Here is a 20,685-nt window from a genome sequence, read left to right as displayed (position 1 = left end):
ACTGATATGGGGGTCAGATTTAATTCCAAGAGGAATAAATAAAAAGGAGGAAAAAAAGATTAATGGTCTTCAAGCAGGGGAGACAGAGAATTGAATTTTGCCTTTAAAAAGACTAGTTTGGCTGTTCTGTGGAGAACAGATTGGAGGGGGACAAGATTGAAAGCAGAGGCTCAGGTAGGGGGACACTGCAATATTTCAGGTGTGAGATGACGGTCATTTGGACTAGAAGTTGACAGAAGAGATGGACGGACGGGAGTGAGAGTTTTGAAAAACAAGGCTGATACTCTTTGTGACACCTCTCCATCCCCCAAAGCCAGTGTTCAGGAAAGAGAACAAATATAACATGCTAGAGGGGGACATCTGAGGGACGTGGTGAGGAGGGTAGTGAGTGTCTCAGGAGGCAATGACCTGGGGTGTGTGTGGGGGCTTCACCAGAGAAAATTACAATCCAGTTTCAGCATATTTCAGGCCAGAGCTCCCTGGATGTTATTTGGCCAGAGCACAAATCTCATCCGCAGGTTTTACACCTTGTTTGGTAGCAGAGTTTGCTGCACAAAGTTGTGCCCCAGCTCTCACATCTTAGCATCTGACTTCTCATTGGGTGCGTGAGGTGTGGAGAGAAAGCCTGATGAAATATCCAGTGGGCAATGCCGCCATCTCCCCCTCCGGTCGGAGGAGTACAGCAATAAATGCATCCCTGCAGTGTCACAAATCTGACAAGTAGCACTCATCTTAGGGACCTCTGCCCAGCTACAGGGGCACGTGCCGTACCCTCTCTGGAGTTAAGTTTCTACATTTGTGAAATAGAGGTGGTAGCAGGCTCAGGAGTGTAGGGTTGTTATATGACTGTGGCATAAGATTGTTCATACAGCATCCAGCACGGCCCCAGCCAATGGAAAGAGCTCAATGCATGGTTTTAGCCTTGATAGTGGCGGTGGTGGTGATGGAGGTGGTGATGGTGCTGGTGGTGGTGGTAGTGTTGGTAATGATTGTGATGGTGGTGATGGTAGTGATAGTGGTGGTGGTGGTGATGGAGGTGGTGATGGTGGTAGTGATGGTGGTGCTGGTGGTGCTGGTGATGGTAGTGTACTGGTGGAGGTAATGGTGATGGTGGGAATGATGGTAGTTGTGTTGGTGGTACTTGTGGTACTGGTGGCAGTGATGATGGTGGAGACGGTGGTGCTGGTGGTGATGCCGTTTGGTGATGATGGTGCTGTTGGTCAAAATGCAGTGTGTAAGGTAGTTCCACACATGAGGACCTGCATTTAAATTTGGTTCACATCTGCCCATTGCCGTCTTGTGTGCCCATTGGCATCCATGTTTTCTCATCTGTAAAATGGGGTTGATGAAACTTGTTGCCAGATTGCGATGACTAAATGAATTACTATTTGTAAAAAACGACACTGCATCATTCATTCTAATAAAACCAACTCTCCAAGGAGCATAGAGAGTGTTGGTTAACTAATAAAGTGGCACAGGATGCAGCCTTTTCAAAAAATGTACCTAGTGGCTTCCAGTCTGGTCCTTTCTTCTCAGTTTGGCTTTTCATAGCAGCAGGAAGGCTGTCTTCCCCTTCCCTGCACTGTAGACCCACCCCCATCTCCATGTGTTCCGCATAGAACAGGTGTGTTGCGAGCTGAAGTTCTGGCAGGGTGCAACGTGGAAAAGACTCCCAGTAATTATAAAAATACCAGCGAGGGCTGCTTAGCGAGGTAGGCAGATGAGCACACCACTAGCCAGCATGATAAATAGTGCCTGCAAATGTTAGGTCCCGGTGGGAGTGTGGGAACATATGGGGATAAACCACACTAAAAGTTGGGCATCGTTGGTAAGTTTTAAGCCGTTAAGGAAGGCCACTCTAGCGCCAAGTTTTCTCTTTCTTTTTTATCCTAATTTTAAATCCTTCAGTTCCCTTTTGTCCCTTTGTTCTATTTTGGTCCTAAAAGGAGCATTCATCTGTGAGGCCACCCACCAGTCTCCAAGGAAGTGAGGTACCCGGATGGTAAATCCTACAACAGCCACCCTGGAATTTGTTAATTTCCACACTGAGCTCTAGTCAGCATTGTTGGGCGAGATGCAAGGAAACACAGTAAACATTTTCGGGAATGCCGACTTGTTGAGTTCAGATCCATGATAGGCGGGTGTGCAGAAAAATAAGAACCTACACATCAACCAGCCCAATAAGCTTCTAAACATTTGCAGAGAGGCAAACGGCTCTCTCTGCGAAACATTATTTAAAAAGAAGATGTGGACTGTGGTAGGTTGGTTTCAGGTCAGTGTTTCTGCGTCTGGGTCTGAATGTAGTTTGGACACGGTGTAGTCTGTGTTGGCATGGTTCTGAAGCAGTGGGATTTGTCTGGAAGGATATTTTGGGATTCTTGTTCATTGCCCAGGCGGTTTTTCCAGGACTCACTGAGAAGAGGTTTCCGTATAGATGCAAGGTTTATAATGAGTATTGGTGCAGACTCCTTCATGGATTTCCAGGATTCCTTCCTTAGCAAATAGCTCCATATCCTTGGGAATGCAGAGCATGCAGAGGGAAGAAAGTAGGGTTTGGAATTAGGCCCGGCTTTGGCTAAGGCCCTCCCACTCAACTAGCCAGGACTGAAGTCCACTCTCTGAGTGACATCCCCTTCCTCGTCTGTAGAATGGGGTTATTGTGAGTACTAGACCACACAATTGTTACAAGATTAAATGGGTTACCATCATTAAAGCGCTTACAATGGTGTTTGGCACGTAGAAGGTTCTAGAAAAGTGTTTCTTTATAAAAATAAGCAAAAAATGTCTTTGATGACTTCCTTTTATGTATGTGTATATGTGTATCTGCTATTCTTACCATCATTACTGAATCAGGCCAGAAGCTATTCATTGCAAGGGATAGAAACCCAACTCACACTAGCTGAAGCAAACATGAGGATTTATCAGTTCACGAAACTGGGCTATTGGGCATCCACCAGGAACAAGAGTAGTGGCTTAAATGCCTGACATCCATGTAAATGGAGATGGTCCTGCAAGGGTCGTAACCACCTTGAATGAAGTTCACCCACATACAAGTGGACTCAAGCCCGAGGAATATTTTAAGTGCCTTGGTACATCACTTAGAGTACCTCCCAGAACAACCCTGTGAGGACAGTGTCATGGCCTCCAAATATATAAGTGCATCGATTGGGATTCAGAGAGGGTAAGTAACTTGCCCAAGATGACATAGCCAGAAGATGTCAGAGCCAGAATTTGTACCTCAGCTCTAGTATCTGAGTTCTTAGCCAACATGCTACATCACTACTATAATAAAAATTAAAATAAATTTGTTTTTTATTAGTTAATTGGAAACGAGCAGAACTAAATTTTCAAAAAACACGTCTTTCCTGGAGGAGGCAGCATAGTAGGGGAATATCTGACTCAGGAGGCAGGTACACTATTTGCAAGCTGTGTGATCTTGAGCAAGTTACTTAACCACTCTGTGCTTCAGGTTCCCTATGGGTAATAACAGGACTTGCCTGTATAGGGTTGTGATGAAGATTAATGAGTTAATACATAAATGGGTTAGAAGGTATCTGGCCAGTAGTAAAGGGTATATATGATCTGTTTAAAGAAAAAAAAAAACATTTAAAAATAGATTGTAATATAAGAATCAGAAAGGAAATGAGGTCACCCAGGGTGGTTCTTCTTTTGCTGTCCCCAGAGAGTCCCAGAAGGGTACTGCTAATCTGGGACGTTGAAAAGCCCACCTGTCAGAGGCTCTCTGTTGCCACCAGCTGCCTGGCCATGACATCGTGGCGAAACCATTTGCCGTGGTCAGCCCCGCGGCTCCTGCTGTCAGGTGCTCAGCAGCACAGCTTGGCACAGCCTGGCTCTGGGTCGCTCTGAGCTCTGTCTTATCTACAAGACCAGACGACACGGGCTCTGAAGACACAAGTCCATACCCCCTGCCTCCATTTGCCCCCCACGCTGCGTTTGAGGGGCTCCCTACCGTGCCTCCTAACACCCACGCGTCGGTCTGATGGTGTCTGTTCTCCGGCCTGAAGTTGGAGGTGAGGCTTCAGCGGAGAGAAGCTAGCCCGTTTCTTTGGGCGACTGCTCGTTATTGGGTGAGAGGCGAAGGGATGTGTTTGGATCTCTTAGTGTCGGAGTCGGTTTGACAATGTTGGAAGGGCCGTCAACCCCCTGCAATGATACGGAAAATTTTGTGCCGTTTTCTGGGAGGAGGGCAACATTCTGAGAGTGGTGTCCATGCATCAGGAACAAGAGTCCAGAATCAACACTTCACCCCAAGAAGAGACCTTGAGAAGAGAAATTGCCAAGGACACAATAGCCCTGGATGCCGAGGGGATGTTTCAAGAATCACCACGAAAGGTCTGAAGCTTTGCAGCATAATCTCTGTAGCACACCTTCTGGATCACGCCGCTCCTCTTTGGGATCCTGTTTGCTCATTTCCACCTGCCTTGGGCCTCCCCTTTCTCGGGAGGTGTTCCCCACTTTCTCAGGGCTCCGTGGGGGTGTGGCAAAGGCCAGCCCTTCCCAAGGCCTTGAAGTCAAGTCCAGCTATCTTTACTGGCTTTGTGTTCGTCTTCTTTTGCCTCTCATGGCTCTTGGAATGGCTGAGATTGAGTGAGGGGTTGAGGGTGCAGGAGACAAGGGGGCCACTCAGCTTAAGTGTAATCCAGGCCAGCATTTCTCACAGTATGTTAATGAGTGTCACATGCCCCGAAAGGTATTGTCATAATGGTTAACAACCAGGGCTCTGCAGCCCTCACTCAAGGTCCAGTTCAGTCCTTTGTTACCTATATTTTCCTGCCCAATTAGCTTCACCTTTCAGTGTTCCTGTCTGTGATGCAGTGAATGTAACAGACTCTACTTCCTACGTATGTAGAGATGCTAAACTGAGATGATAACACGGGTGATGAAATTAGTACAGTGCCTGGCACAAAGTAAGCATTAAAAAAATGGCAGCAACTGCGATGGTGATGATGATGGTGACGCTCCTGAAAATGCTGATGAAGATGCAGGAGAAGAGGAACAGGAGAAGGAATAAAGGACTTTGCACAAGACCTGACACATAATTAATTCTCAATAGCCAGATATTCAAATAGATAGGAAGATGGAGGGATGGTTGGTTAGATGGATGGATGGATGGAAGGAAGGATGGATGGATGGATGGATGGATGGATGGATGGATGGATGGATGGATGATGGATGGATGGATGATGGATGGATGGATGGATGGATGTTTGGATGATGGATGAATGATGGATGGATGGATGGATGGATGGATGGATGGATGGATGGATGGATGGAAGGATGGAAGGATGGAAGGATGGTTGGATGGATGGATGGATGGATGGATGGATGGATGGATGGATGGATGGATGGATGGAAGGAAGGAAGGAAGGATGGATGGATGGATGGATGGATGGATGGATGGATGGACAGATGGGTGGCCAATTGGTCATCGAGTAAGTCTGAGAATGTCTGGTACAAACAAAATCAAACAGATTTCTAACAGATTTCTTTTTTTGTTTCCCTTGTGGAACCTCTCAGGGGCTTTACTATGCTAATAGTTGTCATGAATCCCGAAGAGAGGGAGAGAGAGCGAGAGCAAACTGAATTTCTCCCACTTCTTCAGCCACGGGATTCTTTTTACAAGGAAGCTCCTCATGGGGCTCTATTGGCAGAGCTTTGGGAGATGCCAGTCTAGGCACTTAGTCTCTACCAGTAAAAGGGCGTGTAGAGCTCAGGTGATTGGTCAGTTTACAGGGTCCTGGTGTGCGCACGTTTGGGCAGAAAGGCCCAGGTCGCACCCTGGGGACTGTGCAACTGGCGGTGTCTGTCGCCAACTCCTGCAGGGGCCTGCAGCACAGAGAGCAGAAGACCGTCGGGAGGGCACGCAGAACATCTAGGAAGTGGCTGGTGATTCTTCCCCCATTCTGGGAGTCCCCGGGGAGTATTTGTTTGCCTCCAGCAAGGTCAACAAATCCTCACACCCAGTGGCCATTCATCCCCAGGCAGGTCAGGGGTCAGTTCCTAAAGCTTTGTCCACCTCAGCAGAGATGAAGTGCTGGCCTGGTGTTCTTAGATTTGCTCATTCAGCCGGTCAGTCTGGCTTTCAGAGGAGAACCAGGTCAAGAAACGCTTCCTGAACCCGGAGGAAGGCAGTGCTGCCTCCGCCACTGGGGCTTCCAGTTTCCAATGGGATCAGCAGTCTCCCCACGACAAGACCTCCTGAAATTTTCTCTGTGCGTCTTCACAGTGTGGGTTTTGGAGGTGGGGCATTCCGATTGGGCAGAGTGGCCCAGGGTCCGGCCTTCTTTGGGTTGCTCCTGAATCAAAGGCACGCTCATCATCCCCACGGAGCCTCATTTGAGTTCGAGGTGCTCATATTCTAGTTTCGAAACTGCATCTTCCATTGACGGAAATCACGCCCACAGGCCGGGTCACTTCCCTGTCTTCCATTTTGGTTTGGCACGTGGAAGGAGGGGGTGCGTTCTGACCCAAGAATGCACAGCACAGGTTGTGTTGGGAAGTGCTGTTTTAACCAGTTAGCTTTGGAGGGAGGAAGAGTTTTGATACTCCCGGTTTGGGGGAGGACCGGTTTGATCTGGTTCATGTAAAATAGGTGCTGCTAAGGCTGCTGCTGTCGGGAACACAACCACCAGGACCCATTTACTGAGCCTGCCATGAGCCAGCCCCTCAGCTAAACATGTCTACATATGACTCTTATTCAGATCTTTAGACCACCCCACGAGGCTTGGTTACTAATCATGTGGTGATTTTGCATATAATAAATCTGAGGCACAGAGAGGTTAAGTATTTTGCATAAGAACACACAGCAGTGGGGGGGACGGGTAGGGGGCTGCGATTTTGATATGAGCAGTGTGTCTTGTTGTGAGGGGCCATGGCTTCTCCTCCCAGGGTGTGACTTTCCTGGTCCTCTGCTGAAGATGCAAATGAGGCGGGTGCCACTGGAGGAGCAGCCGGTCGATGGCCCGTGTGTCCTCCCCACAATCGTGGATGCTTTTCCTGTGGAAGATCTTGCCTTCCTGGCAATCTCCGGGATGCTTCCAGACTCCCCTCTTCCGGGAACCCATCTGTCAGTCCTGGCCATGAGGACCATACGCATTCCAGAGCATCTCAGGGAATTTCTCTTTGAGGCCCCCACTTGGTAAAGCCCTTCCGTGCTGTGCTCTCACCTGGATTGGATCTGATTAGAATGCATGTCTGCTGGGGAGTGCAGTTTATCGATTTTGGTTCAGATTGTTGCCCTAGTGTGGCCAGGTCACGCATGATGACCCAGCAGATATTAGGGCTATGGAGAAGGGAAAACTGGCTTTTGGTAACTGACACAGCACCCCTTTTGCTGTTTAACCTCGGGCAAGTCAATTAACCTCTCTGAACTCCCACTTGGTCCTGTAGGTACTACAGGTGATTCTCAAGTGCTTACTGAGCAGCTACTCTATGCTCAGTCCTGTGAGAAAGACATTTAAAGCAAATGATTAATGAGAAGGTGGAGGAGATAAAGTGGGAGCCTACCTGGATGTGATCACCAGCCAGGTGTTTACAGTCGTGGGACAAATCACTGCTCATCTAGGGCCTTAGATGAGCAGGTCATGAGTGCTGGGGAAGATGGGGGTCTACGTGGAGGACCCAGGAGTGGCTGCTTGTTGAAGGATGGGGTATTTATGTCAGCAGTCATGTAAGGGGGACAGAAACAATGAAGGAATCAGTGTTGGGTGTTGGGGGGGTGTTGAGGAGACAGGCCTGACATGAGGACAGAGAATTTTGTCCTGGGAAACAATTTTGCAATGAGTACATTAGAGACATTCTAAAGAAAAACAAATAAAAATAAACGAGCACTTTCTGAACACCTTCCAAGTACCAGGACACCCCTACACAGCCTGGCATGGCATGGCAGCGCTCCTGGGAGAAGGTACAGGTGTCCCATTTTACCCCTGAGGAGCCCAGGGCTCCGGGCGGAATATCTCGTCCTGGATTAAATGCATAGAAAGATGACAGAGCCAAGAGCCCAACCCGGCCTCCCCAACTATGAAAGTCATAGTTTTTCCATTGTACCAAGATACACCCAGGTCACTTGAAATAAAACTGGATTATCTGGAAACCCTGGCAGCCTCTTAGCTTTACTGACACGCTTCCAAAATCTTCATTCAGTCCGTCATTCTGTCAGGCAACGTTTGGGGAAACTTCATTGGTCCAGTCACCATTTCAGTCAGTGGGTGAACAGGAATGAATGGCATGTTTCTTTATGTGACACAGTCTGCCTTCTGGAAGGAGTCATCGCACGTAAAAGAATTATTATGCAGTGCTAAGTGGTTGCAGAACACAGGTAATGGTGCAGTTAGCACTGCCTGGGGTAGTGGGGAAGGCTTTGCAGAAACTGTGACACTTGATTTAATCCAGCAAGGTTGAATTAGAAGGAAGAAATGAGAAAGAGAGGGAGGGAGGGAAGGAGGGAGGGAGGGAGGGAGGGAGGGAGGGAGGAAGGAAGGAAGGAAGGAAGGAAGGAAGGAAGGAAGGAAGGAAGGAAGGAAGGTCCTGCATAGCAGGCAAGTTTGTGTGGAAACTTAGATTCATATATTTGGCACAGGCAATTTGCCAGGTATGGTCTGCAGAAAGAATGATTTGTAGAATGAAGGGTAGTGTGTATTGGAGGATGAATCTGGAAAAGTAAAGCTGAGGAATATTGTGAAGGGCCTGGAACATGTAGGAGGTTTTCCATCATCCGCCTTGGCCTGGGAATGGGTGGTAGGAGTCAGCAAATAATCTGCAGTTATCTGTATTAGGAGTTAACCACTGTCAATATCCAAAAGGTAAGCGTACAATTAATACCGTCAGAGAAACACTCTGCTTTATAGTTTTTGTTTTGTTTTAATGGTCGATAAGGAGCCAACCGGCATATGGCATTTTCAGGAAGCAAGAAAAAAAAATGGTGGAGACAATCTCACAGAGCTTGATTCTCCTGATCTGTGAATGAGGTCCATCCTTCCCAGACTTCAGTGATTGTTCCTACAAGGAAATGTGGCCCAAAGTTTCTAGATCTCCCAGTCTTTCCAGAGATATCATAGATCTAAGTTTTCCGTGCAGTGCCTCCATTTACAAATGCTGGCTTTTTTTTTACACAATGCAGACTAATCACCATCATTACCATCACCACCATCACCACCATCACCACCGTCATCATCCTTAGCTATGGACAGGATTTGGTCCAGGAGGCTGCATTTGGTCTACTGGCCAACAGAATCTACAGCGCAAATGGTGGTCTTCTCTGAATGCTCCCCTCTCCCAACCTCCAGCCAACACTTGTGTTTCTGTCCTTTTTCCTTGTCTCACACAATGTTTAAACTTTGGGTGTCTGCCACTCAGAAGGGCTGGTGGTGGACAGAGTTAACCACGTGGTAGCGCTTAGGTTTTGGGGAAGAAGATAAACTGTCTGACAGCGGGAGATGAACCACTTTAATCTAGAAAGCAAAAGAGAAGTTAATAACTAAGAAGGGTGTGTCATCATGGAAGGTGGAGAAAGATGGGAGAATTTTTTCTTTTTTTTTTTTAAAGGGAGGAGGGATGAGATTGAACTATCAAAGCCTGGCTACGAAAAAATAAGTTTCTTGATGAAAATCCCTAACACGAGGAAGATTGACAGAACTGGCACCAAGGAAGTGACAGCAAAGACAAGAGGCAAATAAAGAGGCAGAAGGGAACAGAAAGCATATATATTTGCCATTGTATTAACTCCTGACTTCCAGAGGTTGGGATAAAATATAATGCTCTAAGTTCGGGGTCAGCAAGCCATGGCCTGTGAGCCAAGCCTGCCCCGTTGCCTGGTTTTGAATGACCCTCGAGCTAACAATGGTCTTTGCAGTTTTAAGTGGTTGAAAACAAAAATCAGAAGAAGAATGTTTCATGACAGCTCAAAGCAATAGGAAATTCAGATTTCAGTGTTCATTTGCGTATTGTCTGTGGCTGCTTTCACACAACAATGGCAGAGTTTGGGGTTGCTGCCACGGAGAGAAAAAAGTCCACAGCATCTACAATATTTCTCTCCCCATTTACAAGGAAAGGTTTGCCATCCTGTCTGTGATGGCAAGAGTGACAATGACACATGGACCTTCAGTTGAATTCCGTCCTGTTCCGAGGACTACCTACGTCCCTCAGCCACTACCAGAAGGATCTCCCTTGTTCTTTATTTTATTTTTTTATTCTATAGTTTCAAAGTTCTTGCAATAGGCCATGAACTTAATACTGTGCACTAGACATTGGGTGGCCAACCGTTTACCATGAACCAGGGCCCCAGCTACTGGGGAGCAGAGATACAGAGAATGTGGTACCTGCCTTTTAGTGCAGGGAGTGGATCCAAGAAGAAAAATTACAGATCAAGTCAGAATCGGCGAAAAATGTGGGTAGAAGTAGCTAGGTCTAGAGGTGGTAAGGACAGAAGACAAGAAGCCAGGTCAGTAAAGGCCAACAAAATGGACAGAGTTTATTTAACCTCTTATTTGGTTCTGAGCTTCCTGACAAAGTGAAAAAGATCGCAGAAACAATTACTACCCTTTATTTTCAGAGGGAGGAAAAAGGATCCTCCTTACTCAGGAGCGGCAAAAGTTTTTATATTATGTCCTTAGAAAGAAAAAAAGAAAATATCCCTTGCAAAGAATGGAACTGTATATTTGTATGCCCCATATATAATATATTTCTCATTTCTCCCTGAGTGAAATCACCAGGTTCTTTAAGCAAAACAATACATAGCATTATAAGATAATGACCCTTTGTATTTATGTAATTCTACTTTCCAAAACACTACCACAATTTTGCTCACTGGTGCACTCTTGCTGAAGAGTGTGTGTGGATATTATTGTTACCGTTACTCTGTTTAGGAACCAAAAAGAGTCTAAAGGTGTACATTTCTGGCCCCTGTGTCTGAGTTAAGTTTTTTCCTCCTGGTCCAGTGATCTTTCTACTTTATAACATTAAAGAGACATAATTCCCTGGGATCCAGGCCTTACCAAAGTAACAAACAGCTCTCCCGTCCTGGGAAGCTGTCTCAGGGTGGTGCTGGGAACTTCTCAGAAGAGCAGTGTTGAAAGTCAGAGTCAAAAGCTAAAGTTAGAAACAGTATCAGGCGGTTAAGTAAGAGGGGTCAACTTGCAGCTGTCACTGGAGCTTTCCGAATTGTAACAACATGGCCACTTGGATACATAAGAATCAATTACAGAGAAACCCTGTCAAGATGGTCAAAATTCAGCCTTAAATAATTGAATCCTCTGCCAAACGCTGTCTGCTGTCGTTATCTAGAAATGTAATTACGCAGCTAAATCAAGCAACTAAAATTAGTGTAGTGTAAAAACACCTTGGCTATCTAAAAGGGGAGGCATTGACATTTGGATTTAGAAAAAGCCAATAGTTGCATATGTTTTGCGGTGTCTGAAGCTCTCCCAGTTTCCACAAAATCTATACACCCGGTGTCCTGTTGAGAGTTAGAGGTGGAATGTGGCAAGCAGATGTTTGTTTGATTTGAAGGTGATTTTCAGTGACCCCTGGGCCTTGAGCGTGAGTCGGGAGGACTGTTTTGTCGGTTTCACAGCATTGCTCTCAAAATTGCTCTCCAAACACACCCACGTGCTTTCCTGGTATGAAGATTAGAAGAGGGACCATTTGCATGTTATCTGCACCTTCATTCTGAAGCCACAGATGTGTCCCTACCAACCATCAAGAGAAAAGGAAACATATGATAAGGGCAACCTGTTATATTCTATACGCCATGACACCAAGGACTCCTGTGTCACACAACCCTTTGAGGCAGGGTCTCCGATCTCAGTTTTCCAAATGAAGAAACAGATTCAGAGACACTAAGTAACTTGTTGAATATCACACAGCTAATATCATGGGACCCTTTAGTCCATATGATTCCAACTCACGCAACCCCATGGGAATTTACCTGTTACCGGGTAAGATACCCTAAACAATCATTGGGTATGTTCTCACATTGGGAAGATTTCAACTATTGGTTCAAATGTATTTCTCATCCGTAGTTGTAGTACGTTAGCTGTGCCTTTGATCTCCGGGAACAGGGAGACATCTCTTATTAATATATTGCACATTAATATATAACAAGTGAAAGCTCAAAGACAAAGAATTTGTAGGGGAAAAAAAATACACACATGCAAAAGGCATACAACGTTCTATTACAGAGTGAAATGCTGTAATGAAAGCGGCCTGGTTAGAAACTGTTTGCAGCCCGGCACTGCGTCTTCTAAGCGTATGGCCCTGAACAAACAGTTCAACTCAATAAATTTAATAAAAAAAAAAAAAAAAAGTTCAACTGGTGTGAGCCCCATTTCCCATTTGGTATCTGGAGCTGATAACAGCACCTTCTTAGGGGAGTTGTGAGAATGAAATTACATAACACATGGAAATAATTAAGCTCATTGTGCTCGGCACATACTGCAAATATTAGCGACTGTGTTTCCCCGTAAATAAGACCGGGTCTTATATTAATTTTTGCTCCAAAAGACGCATGAGGGCTTATGTTTAGGGGATGTCATCCTGAAAACTCATGCTAGGGCTTATTTTCGGTTAGGTCTTATTTTCAGGGAAACACGGTAGTGGTACTATAATGTTAGGTTGGTGCAAAAGTAATTGTGGTTTAAAAGGGGGGAAATAATTGCAAACTCTGCAGTTACTTTTGCACCAGCCTAATATTTGCACAAATTGCCTCTTTAAAATTAAATTGAGAGAGAGAGAGAGAGAGAGAGAGAGAGAGAGAGAGACTACACTATTTCCTTAGTTTCTTTTTGATCAGAGCTAAAGGCTGGATACATTGACCTACTGAGTTTTAAGTGGCAGCTGATAATCCTGTCAATTTACGTTTCTCACTTCTTCTCTCTGAAAGCCCCATGTACATCTGTCCCTGCCTTTTGCCCAAATGCATTAGGAAGAACCCAGATCTTAGCCTGACTGCCTCTCTCTCAGTCTCTTGGTCTCTCGCTCCATCTCTCCGAGAACTAAATTAACGAAAAGAGTATTTGGTTAGTCATGTCAGGCGAGCTGTTCCCAAAAATAGCGCCTTCCATTCTGGTAGCTTCAACTCTGCAGCTGCTGTGTGTGTCTCTTCGAGGTCTGGGAAGAAAACTTTCACATTAAGAGTTGCTGATTCGGATTTTCTTTCTTTCCCTTCTCTGCGGTGATGAGCCTTTGGCTCCCGACAGAAGCAATCTGGCTCTCCGCTTTGTAGTTCGGAAGAAGTTGGGTGTATGGATTTTCCCCTAACCCTCCTTTGATGTGTTGAGCTGCAGAGGGAATACCTTCGCGTAAAGCATGTTGCCTTCTCAAGGAGTTCTCCTGCATCCCTATGGAGTACCCATGATTGTTCCAGCAGCCCCCTACTTCCCCGGACTGGTCCAGGTAACGCAAGGCCACTGCCAGCGAGCAACTTAACTCCAGAGTGCTCAGAGTAATAATGGGAATTTTTATGGCTGAGAAAGCAAACACTTTTAATACAGGAAAAAGCCCTCGTGTAGTCAGTGGGAAGACAGTAGGAAATCAAAAAGATGGATCACCCTAATCTGGCTATTGACATCTCTCATGGCTGAATAAATGGTGTAGTTGAGCTATATTTGCTTGTATTGATCTGGCTGCTGTTTAACATTCATGCCTTTGCCTCAGGAGGTTGACCACGGGGCAGAGGAGTTGCTCTCCTTCCCCGCTTTCTGGGGGGACCTGGTCTCCCAGAACGGATCATGAGGCTGGGTATCCTATCATGAGGTGACGTGGTTAAAAGCTTTCACACAAGGAATAGAAAGAACATGAAATAGGCGTTCATTCGTCTGTTCTCCTTCACATGGCTTGTCTGTTTTCACAGAAGCTTCCCCGACCTGGGTTGAGTGGTGGCTCTAAGGCAGAGAAGAAGCCTATTGGTGGTGAATTTATGAAGTTCAGAGATTATTCTAGGAATCGCTTTCCAGCTCTTTATATCTGAACGATGGCAAGGGGGTGGGGGGTGGACGTGTGTGTTGGTTTTACCCTTAAGACTATGCATCTGTGTACGGAGAATCACTTATGGATAAGCTATCGCAGCCTTGTTTTTTTCCCCTTACCCAAAGTGTGTCTTTTGAAACAAGCATTGGATTCTGGGTGGATGTCTGAAGCTGCCTGTGGAAAGCTAACACCTACTAGTAGGGACAGAGCCCAAACATCGCAGGAGACCCAGATGGTTTCTGTTGTTGTTGTTTTTCTTTTTTTGTTGCAGAACAACCATCCCTTTGTAATACATTCTGTATTTTGTTCCTAAAGGAAAGGAAAACGAAACCGATTAGTATGTCCTTTTACTGTCAACCTTGTGATATTTTAAAGTTTTGCAGCATCTTAGCTCATTAATTCTAGTTTCGGGGGAGGATTCTCAATGGACACCTTTTTCCCTCCCTCTTTGAATGTCGTTTGGTAACTTGAAGAACCCTGGCGATCAGAGACATTCAGGGGCAATTCTCAACAATAGCAAAACATGGTGTCATCCGGATGTATGTACGTTGCTCAATATGGAGGCTCTGTGTTGTGTGTGAGAAATAAATGCACGGCCTGGAGAATGGTCCTTAACAACGTGGCAGTTGTTCTGTCTGTCCTGGCGAAAAGCAGGTCAGTGCGGTGTGCATGGAGTTTGAAGGCGGACTCAATGGCAAATTGAGTGGCCTTTTGCTTCCGTTGGAAACTTGGGGTGAAGGTCGGCCATTGGACTTTGGTCAGACCCTCTGCGGCCCTGTCCTATAAATAATTACAAGCAAATTGTATCCTGCGCTCTATGCTGATTGATGCTGAAATTGCTTTTGAAAGTTCTCATAAGTTCCTGTTATAGATTAAGTGCCGGTATACGAAAAATAACGGCACCCACTGAAATGGGTGAATGTAATCAGGCTTAATGGACTCGAGAGCTTGTTGGGAATTAAATAACTATCGATTTGCTGGAATGTTGCTGTCATTACAAAATGCCACTCTGGAAGTATTACCCCAGTGATAGATGAGAAGACGCATGGGTCAGCTGAGAAATTGGGGAGACCCTGTTTCTTCCTCCTTTGCAGGGTGTTTGAGAAAGGTATCCAGTTATTTTGGGAAGAAACAAGTGATTTTACTTGCAAATCTTAGCCCGGCCATACATTGTTTTCCCAAATGACACCTTTGGTAATGAGGAAAGCAGTGTGGCTGGGGGCCTCTAGACCAGCTGCTGTGACATACGTCATCTTCTTCCCCTCCTATCCCCGTGGAACACACTGAAAGCTGTGGACAGGGAGAGACTGGCTTTATTTCTGGTGTGCTGAGATGGCCCATGGTATTTGCCCATTGGCATCATGAAATTCACATCACCCCATTACAGTAAAATGTGCAAGGGGAAGAAAAGCAACTCAAAGAGAGAAAAATGGTAACACTCACACACACACCTGTCAGCTGAAACTCTGACACCAGCTGCCCTCTGTCAACTGCCTTACCAGTTCCTTAACCTTGTGGGTTTCTTCCCAACTTTTCAAGATGCAAGGGCTTTCCTATGGGGAATTAAGGTGCCATCCAGACCTTAGTAATGTCATCAGAAGACAGTAGAATGATCCTGAACAGTCCGTGTACTCCATCATTGGTAGCTAGGTCCCTTTGACTGGAGATGTGCAAATGGAGTCTTTCCAACTTCAAGAGCCAATGGTTCAATGGCAGAAGAACTTCCTTTTTGTAATTCTTTCCAGCGCCACTTTTTAAAATTCAAAGCAGCATTGCCCTGTTTCGTCTTCTCAGTTCAAGAAAAAAATAATTGACCAGACGTTGTAAGAAGATTCAGGAAAGCATCACCTCATCCTGCAAAGACAGTGAATGGAGGTGTTTCCTGATAATTCTGGGGAAGTGAGTCACCAGACCCTTTCGTTCCAGCGGTAGATTCAATAGTTACCAGTGACCCACCCCCATTTCCTAGGAAAACCAGAATCTTGACCACTTTGGGTCCCTTGAACCCGTCATCTGATGTCTAAACTTGTTGAATACATAGCAAGGTGGATAGTTTTTGTTTGTAGTCATGTAAAGAATTCCAGAATGCCTATGGCTGATTGAGCTGAGCCCGTGTGGACTTTCTCATGGGTCGTAACAAGCAGAGAGCAGAAGAGCAGTATCACCAACTGCATTGTCCAAACATCGTTCCTTTCCCTTGGCATGCACCTCAGTCTTGGCATTTTGGGGTAGAAAGCACACATGCCTGTTCCCATTGAACCTCTTTATTTACTTCTAAACTTCAGCAATGCCTTGAGCGATGCATCCGCTGTCTCACCCATGAGCAACGGAGGTCTGACAAGTCCATTGTCAAGGTCAGTCTTGAGTCCAGACGCTACCGAGGGGACTTACCAAGGCATGGACCATGGCTGCACAATGCCAAGTGATGTAATCCAAACGGTGGCATTGTAACTGAGTAGTCTGTTTGGTTAGTGTTGAGGTGTCATGAACTGTTGGCTCTGGGTTGCAAGTTCAGGGTTGCACCCCTCACTCGCGATATCTGTCCAACAGATAAGTCCTTGGACCACACATGGCTCGATCGTTCTCCATACTGGGGCAAATCATTCCCATCTCACTCAGGTATCATAAACAATGGGTCAGAAGACAGTGTTCCTAGATGGAGGACAGTGTAAGCAGCCACCCCCACCTCACCATGCATTTGCTCACTTGGTTAGTTATTCATTCCCTACCCACATAATCTATATCAGGCATCGTTCTAGGCACCGGAAAACAAAGAGACCATCACAGCCACTCACCTGTGGGCATATAGCCTAATGTAAGAGGACACTAGATAAACACAAAACTGTAATAATATAAAACAAGCAGCGGGAAAGAATGGTAGGAAACAATGACTGAATCCTTACTATGTGCCAGAGAAAGGGCTAAATACTTAATATATTAGTTCGAGTTATTCTCACAATCACCCTAAAGTTGGGCACTATTGGTCTACCATCTCTTATCTGTAATTTTGAATTCCAAAAAGCTCTGACAATCAGAGGCTTCTGGGAAGAGATTGGCACAAAAATTCATTTGGGAAGAAAATTTACCTGAAATGATGTGTGGCCATTTATGGGTTTTCTTTACCCCACTTCGTGTGAATATGCATATATTTTGCTGCAGGAATATTTATGTGTTTGATTTCAAAGTGTTGTCCCAGACCCTGCTAAGGGCATGACAGAATCAGTGTTTTCACAGAAATACCTTTCTGAAGACAAAACAAAACAAAAAACTGCATTTCAAAACACAGGTCGCCCCCCCGGGTGTCAGACAAGGAATCAGCGTCATACATTATGACACTCTTTTTGCATTTGGGGAACCTGAAACTGACCCTTAGAGAAAGGTAGTTTGCTCAAGGTCACAAGGAATGTCAGTGATGGCGCTGAGTATTGGACTGGGTCTGTAGGACCACAGCCTTCCCTCTTCATCCGCCATCCACTGAGGAGGTGCATTGATAGGAGTGCGTGTGCAAACACAGGCGGGTGTGTCTTAGGATGGGGAAGAAGGTGCTTCAGAGGGAAAGGTGGCACGTGAGTTGGGCTGTGGGACTCAGCAGGCGCTCACTGGGCAAGCCCAGGAGAAAGTCCTTGGCAGCAGAGCTCAGAACTTGGGTGGACGCCTCGAGATGGACCTTCAGTATCTTTCCCAACCCACTGGCACAGTGGGACTTGACATAGTTTAAACATATGTCTCAAAAGTCAAAAGACATAGGGCAAAAGGGGCTGGGAGGAATCTCAGAAACGGATCTCCTAAGCCCTGAATCTCTGTGTGCCCCACGTGGGAATGGGCTCCCCTGATTCCCATCTATGATTCAACAGGTGAATGCAGAATGCCCTAGATTTGTGTCCTGATCACCCTCCGCCATCCCTTCACTCGGAGGCGGTGAGCTCTCGGAAGGCTGCTTTCCGACGTAAACTTCACAGGGCTGGGCAGTGGCTGTGAGGTGCGGCTGAATGCCCCCCTGGCATGGATGGCATAAGCAGGGTTCTGCCGCCTGGGTTTGGAGGCAGAAATCACCATCCCTGAATGCGACCGTGTGTTTTACGAGACATCTGCCTACCCATATGTAGTCACACCAGGAATTAACCAAGTGCTGCTTTTAACGATGGACTGAGAGGAACCACCCTGCAGAGAGGTAGAGAAACATGTAGGGAACTTGCCGGTCATTTGGATACATTCAGGGGGAACTTAAAAGCAATGAACTTGTTTTGCTCTGTGGCCGGTGGAGCCATTTTCAGATCTTGGTCTTGCCACCCTGCTGTGTTATCTGTGTGTTCTGAGTGTCGGCTGGTTGGGAAAGAAATCAGAATGTGCGGCGGCTATAAATGCTGGTGGCGTCATTTACTCTGAGGCTGCTCCATCTTTGTCACTATGTGACTTTTCAGTGCTGCCCAAGAGGCCGTGTCAACAGCAGACTAAATTAAAGAGTCAGGGAGGTGGCAAATTCTCCAAAGAGAGTTTGGCGTCAAACAGGCCCAGGTTGATACATTGGCTCTGGCATTTACTAAGCGTGTGGCCTTGGGCTTGTCAATTAACCTCTCCAAGGCTGTTTTCTTAGCGACAGAATGAAAGCCGGAGTGTACCTGTTTTGCAAAGTGGCTGTGAGATTTCAGTGTGATTCATCTCTTCATCTGGCAGTTACTTATTAAGCACCTACTGTATGCCAGGCTGTAAACTGGGAGAGGGTGATGCGTCAGAAACAGACAATCACCATCAACCGTCAACACATAGCTTATCTCTTAATATATGGAAAAGGTCTGACGTACATATACGTGTGATGTTTATTTTGTATTGTGTAGTATGAGAGAGAGACAGCGACAGAGAGGAGAGACGTGTTTATTTAGGACCCTCTTATCTGCAAGTGACAAAAGTCTAATTCATAGTGTTTAGAGGGAGAAAAGAAAATGCCCAGTTTCAGGCACAGGTGAATTCTGAGGCTCCAGGTACCCAAGTCATGTCGGTCTCCCACCCTGCAGTTGCTGTCCCTCCTTCATCTTCATTGACAAGCACCCCATGTCCAAGCAGTGACACAGATGGTCCCCTGCCATTCCAGGCTTACATCCCAACCTGCCTTAGCAAGGCCCTTTCCCAGCTGTTTCTGCAGAAACCCCAGAGCTGGAGGGTAGGGGTCCACCTCACTCTCACTGAGTGGAGGAAAAAAAATGAGTCCTGTTTTTTAAAAAAGTGGGTGTTGGGTAGGCAAAAATGAGGTTCTCGTGATCAAATAATAATAGTGGAAGCTATTACACACATGTTTATTTTTTCTCCCCCAAACCCTGCACACACCCTCCCCAGGGAAGAAAGTGGTGGGTTTCTCATCTTACTTACCCTGACTGCTTTTTGCCAATGATCGTATTCACCAGGCAGTGGACTGTCACCTACTGCGTCTGCCTTCTCCATTCGTGCTCAGAGGCAGCTAGCTATGGCCATTTCCGTCAGCGTCCTCCCACCCGAGTTAATTAGGAGTGTCTCCCACCAGGGTATGTTTGGGACGTTTTTCACTCTATTCCAGGTGAGGACACCGTAAGGTAGAGACAGTCTGAGAAGGACATCCAGTAACACCATAATGGAGGCAGGCTTGGGTTTCTCAGAGCATGCAAACACATCACTTCTCATTGCATTGGCAAGCCATACATAAATAAATATAAAATCGAGAGATTCTGTTCTGCTTTATAGCAATGCACTTCTTTTAATTAAAAGATTAAAGGGCCACTGTCAATCTCGTCTGATGAATATCAGCCCTATAAAAAGGATGTGTTTCTGCCGCAGCCATCTGTCATTTTGATCATTTTAAAGGCATGCTATATCAGCAAGTATGCTTTTTATAATACGTGGGCCTGGGCCAGGCTGGGCTGAAGAGGCTTGTGGATTTCACACTCCACTCTGCTGCTTTGGTGTTCAGCAATCTGAGCCTCTGGTGGTGAAGCAAAGCCTCCTCCCTGTCTTTTAAAGGTTGTTTTGGGTAAGTGCTTTTCGCAGCTGATTTATGATGGAGACACTCACCCCTGTTTGTGTTTCCCTCCTGTCTAAAGATAGACCGAGCACACATGCATCCCTCCAGCATGAAAGCAGCCCGCATGTCTGCTTGCTTGACTTCTGAACCCTAAAAGGTGTCCAGAAACCTTGAACCCGACACTCCAAAGGCCTTTTCCTCTGGGCAGCTGGGACGGTTGCTTTCTGCAGCGCCCAGATTCTAACTGGAGCTCCTCAGGCTTGTAAACGGAAGAGGCAGAGGAATTACAAAATGCATTTCTTCGTGACAAGAATTATTTATCGATCACGGGTTCCGTGTTAGGTTCTCTTCTAAGCTCTGGAGACACTGAGATGACTAAGACCCCAGTCTCTGTCCACAGAGGTAGGGAGATGCCAGCAGAACCAGGAGTTAGAAATACGTGCTTGAAGGTAGAAATTTACAGAATCTACTGCACTCACTCCACCCAATCTGACTCTTCATCAAGATGGGTTTTTCTACAATCCCAGGAAGATGGCCTCCCATAGACAGGTTCTGCATCCTTCCCAGATGGCAGTTTCTGGCATTTTCCAGGGGACAAAGGGTGGTGTGTTTTTTTCCCCCTCGTTGTGTTTTTTGTTTTGTTTTTTGTTTGTTTTTTGTTTTGTTTGTTTGTTGTTTTTTCCCTTGTGTTTTTTTTGTTTTGTTTTGTTTTG

At 46.0% G+C, this 20,685-nt stretch overlaps 1 protein-coding gene across 47 annotated transcripts in view; it reads left to right on the top strand.

Annotated features, from left to right (window-relative positions):
* Positions 1-20,685, top strand: part of RBFOX1 (RNA binding fox-1 homolog 1) — a 1,997,160-nt gene that overhangs the window by 1,639,928 nt on the left and 336,547 nt on the right. For 3 of the 47 annotated variants that reach the window (XM_019754111.2, XM_074323059.1, XM_074323053.1), the window contains exon 1: positions 13,076-13,410. The exons of 41 other annotated variants lie outside the window; for them this stretch is intronic. In XM_019754111.2, the coding sequence (XP_019609670.1) occupies positions 13,324-13,410 (87 nt within the window). In that variant the 5' untranslated portion in view covers positions 13,076-13,323. Of the gene's footprint in view, positions 1-13,064; positions 13,411-20,685 lie in introns of those variants that run through there. 3 more of the 47 variants (XM_074323060.1, XM_019754128.2, XM_074323052.1) reach the window with 3 other exon arrangements.

Source organism: Rhinolophus sinicus, linkage group LG18, assembly GCF_036562045.2.
Source record: "Rhinolophus sinicus isolate RSC01 linkage group LG18, ASM3656204v1, whole genome shotgun sequence".
NCBI classification, from domain to species: domain Eukaryota; kingdom Metazoa; phylum Chordata; class Mammalia; order Chiroptera; family Rhinolophidae; genus Rhinolophus; species Rhinolophus sinicus.
Note: the sequence above shows the minus strand (reverse complement) of the source record. Positions and strands in the feature narration are given on the sequence as shown.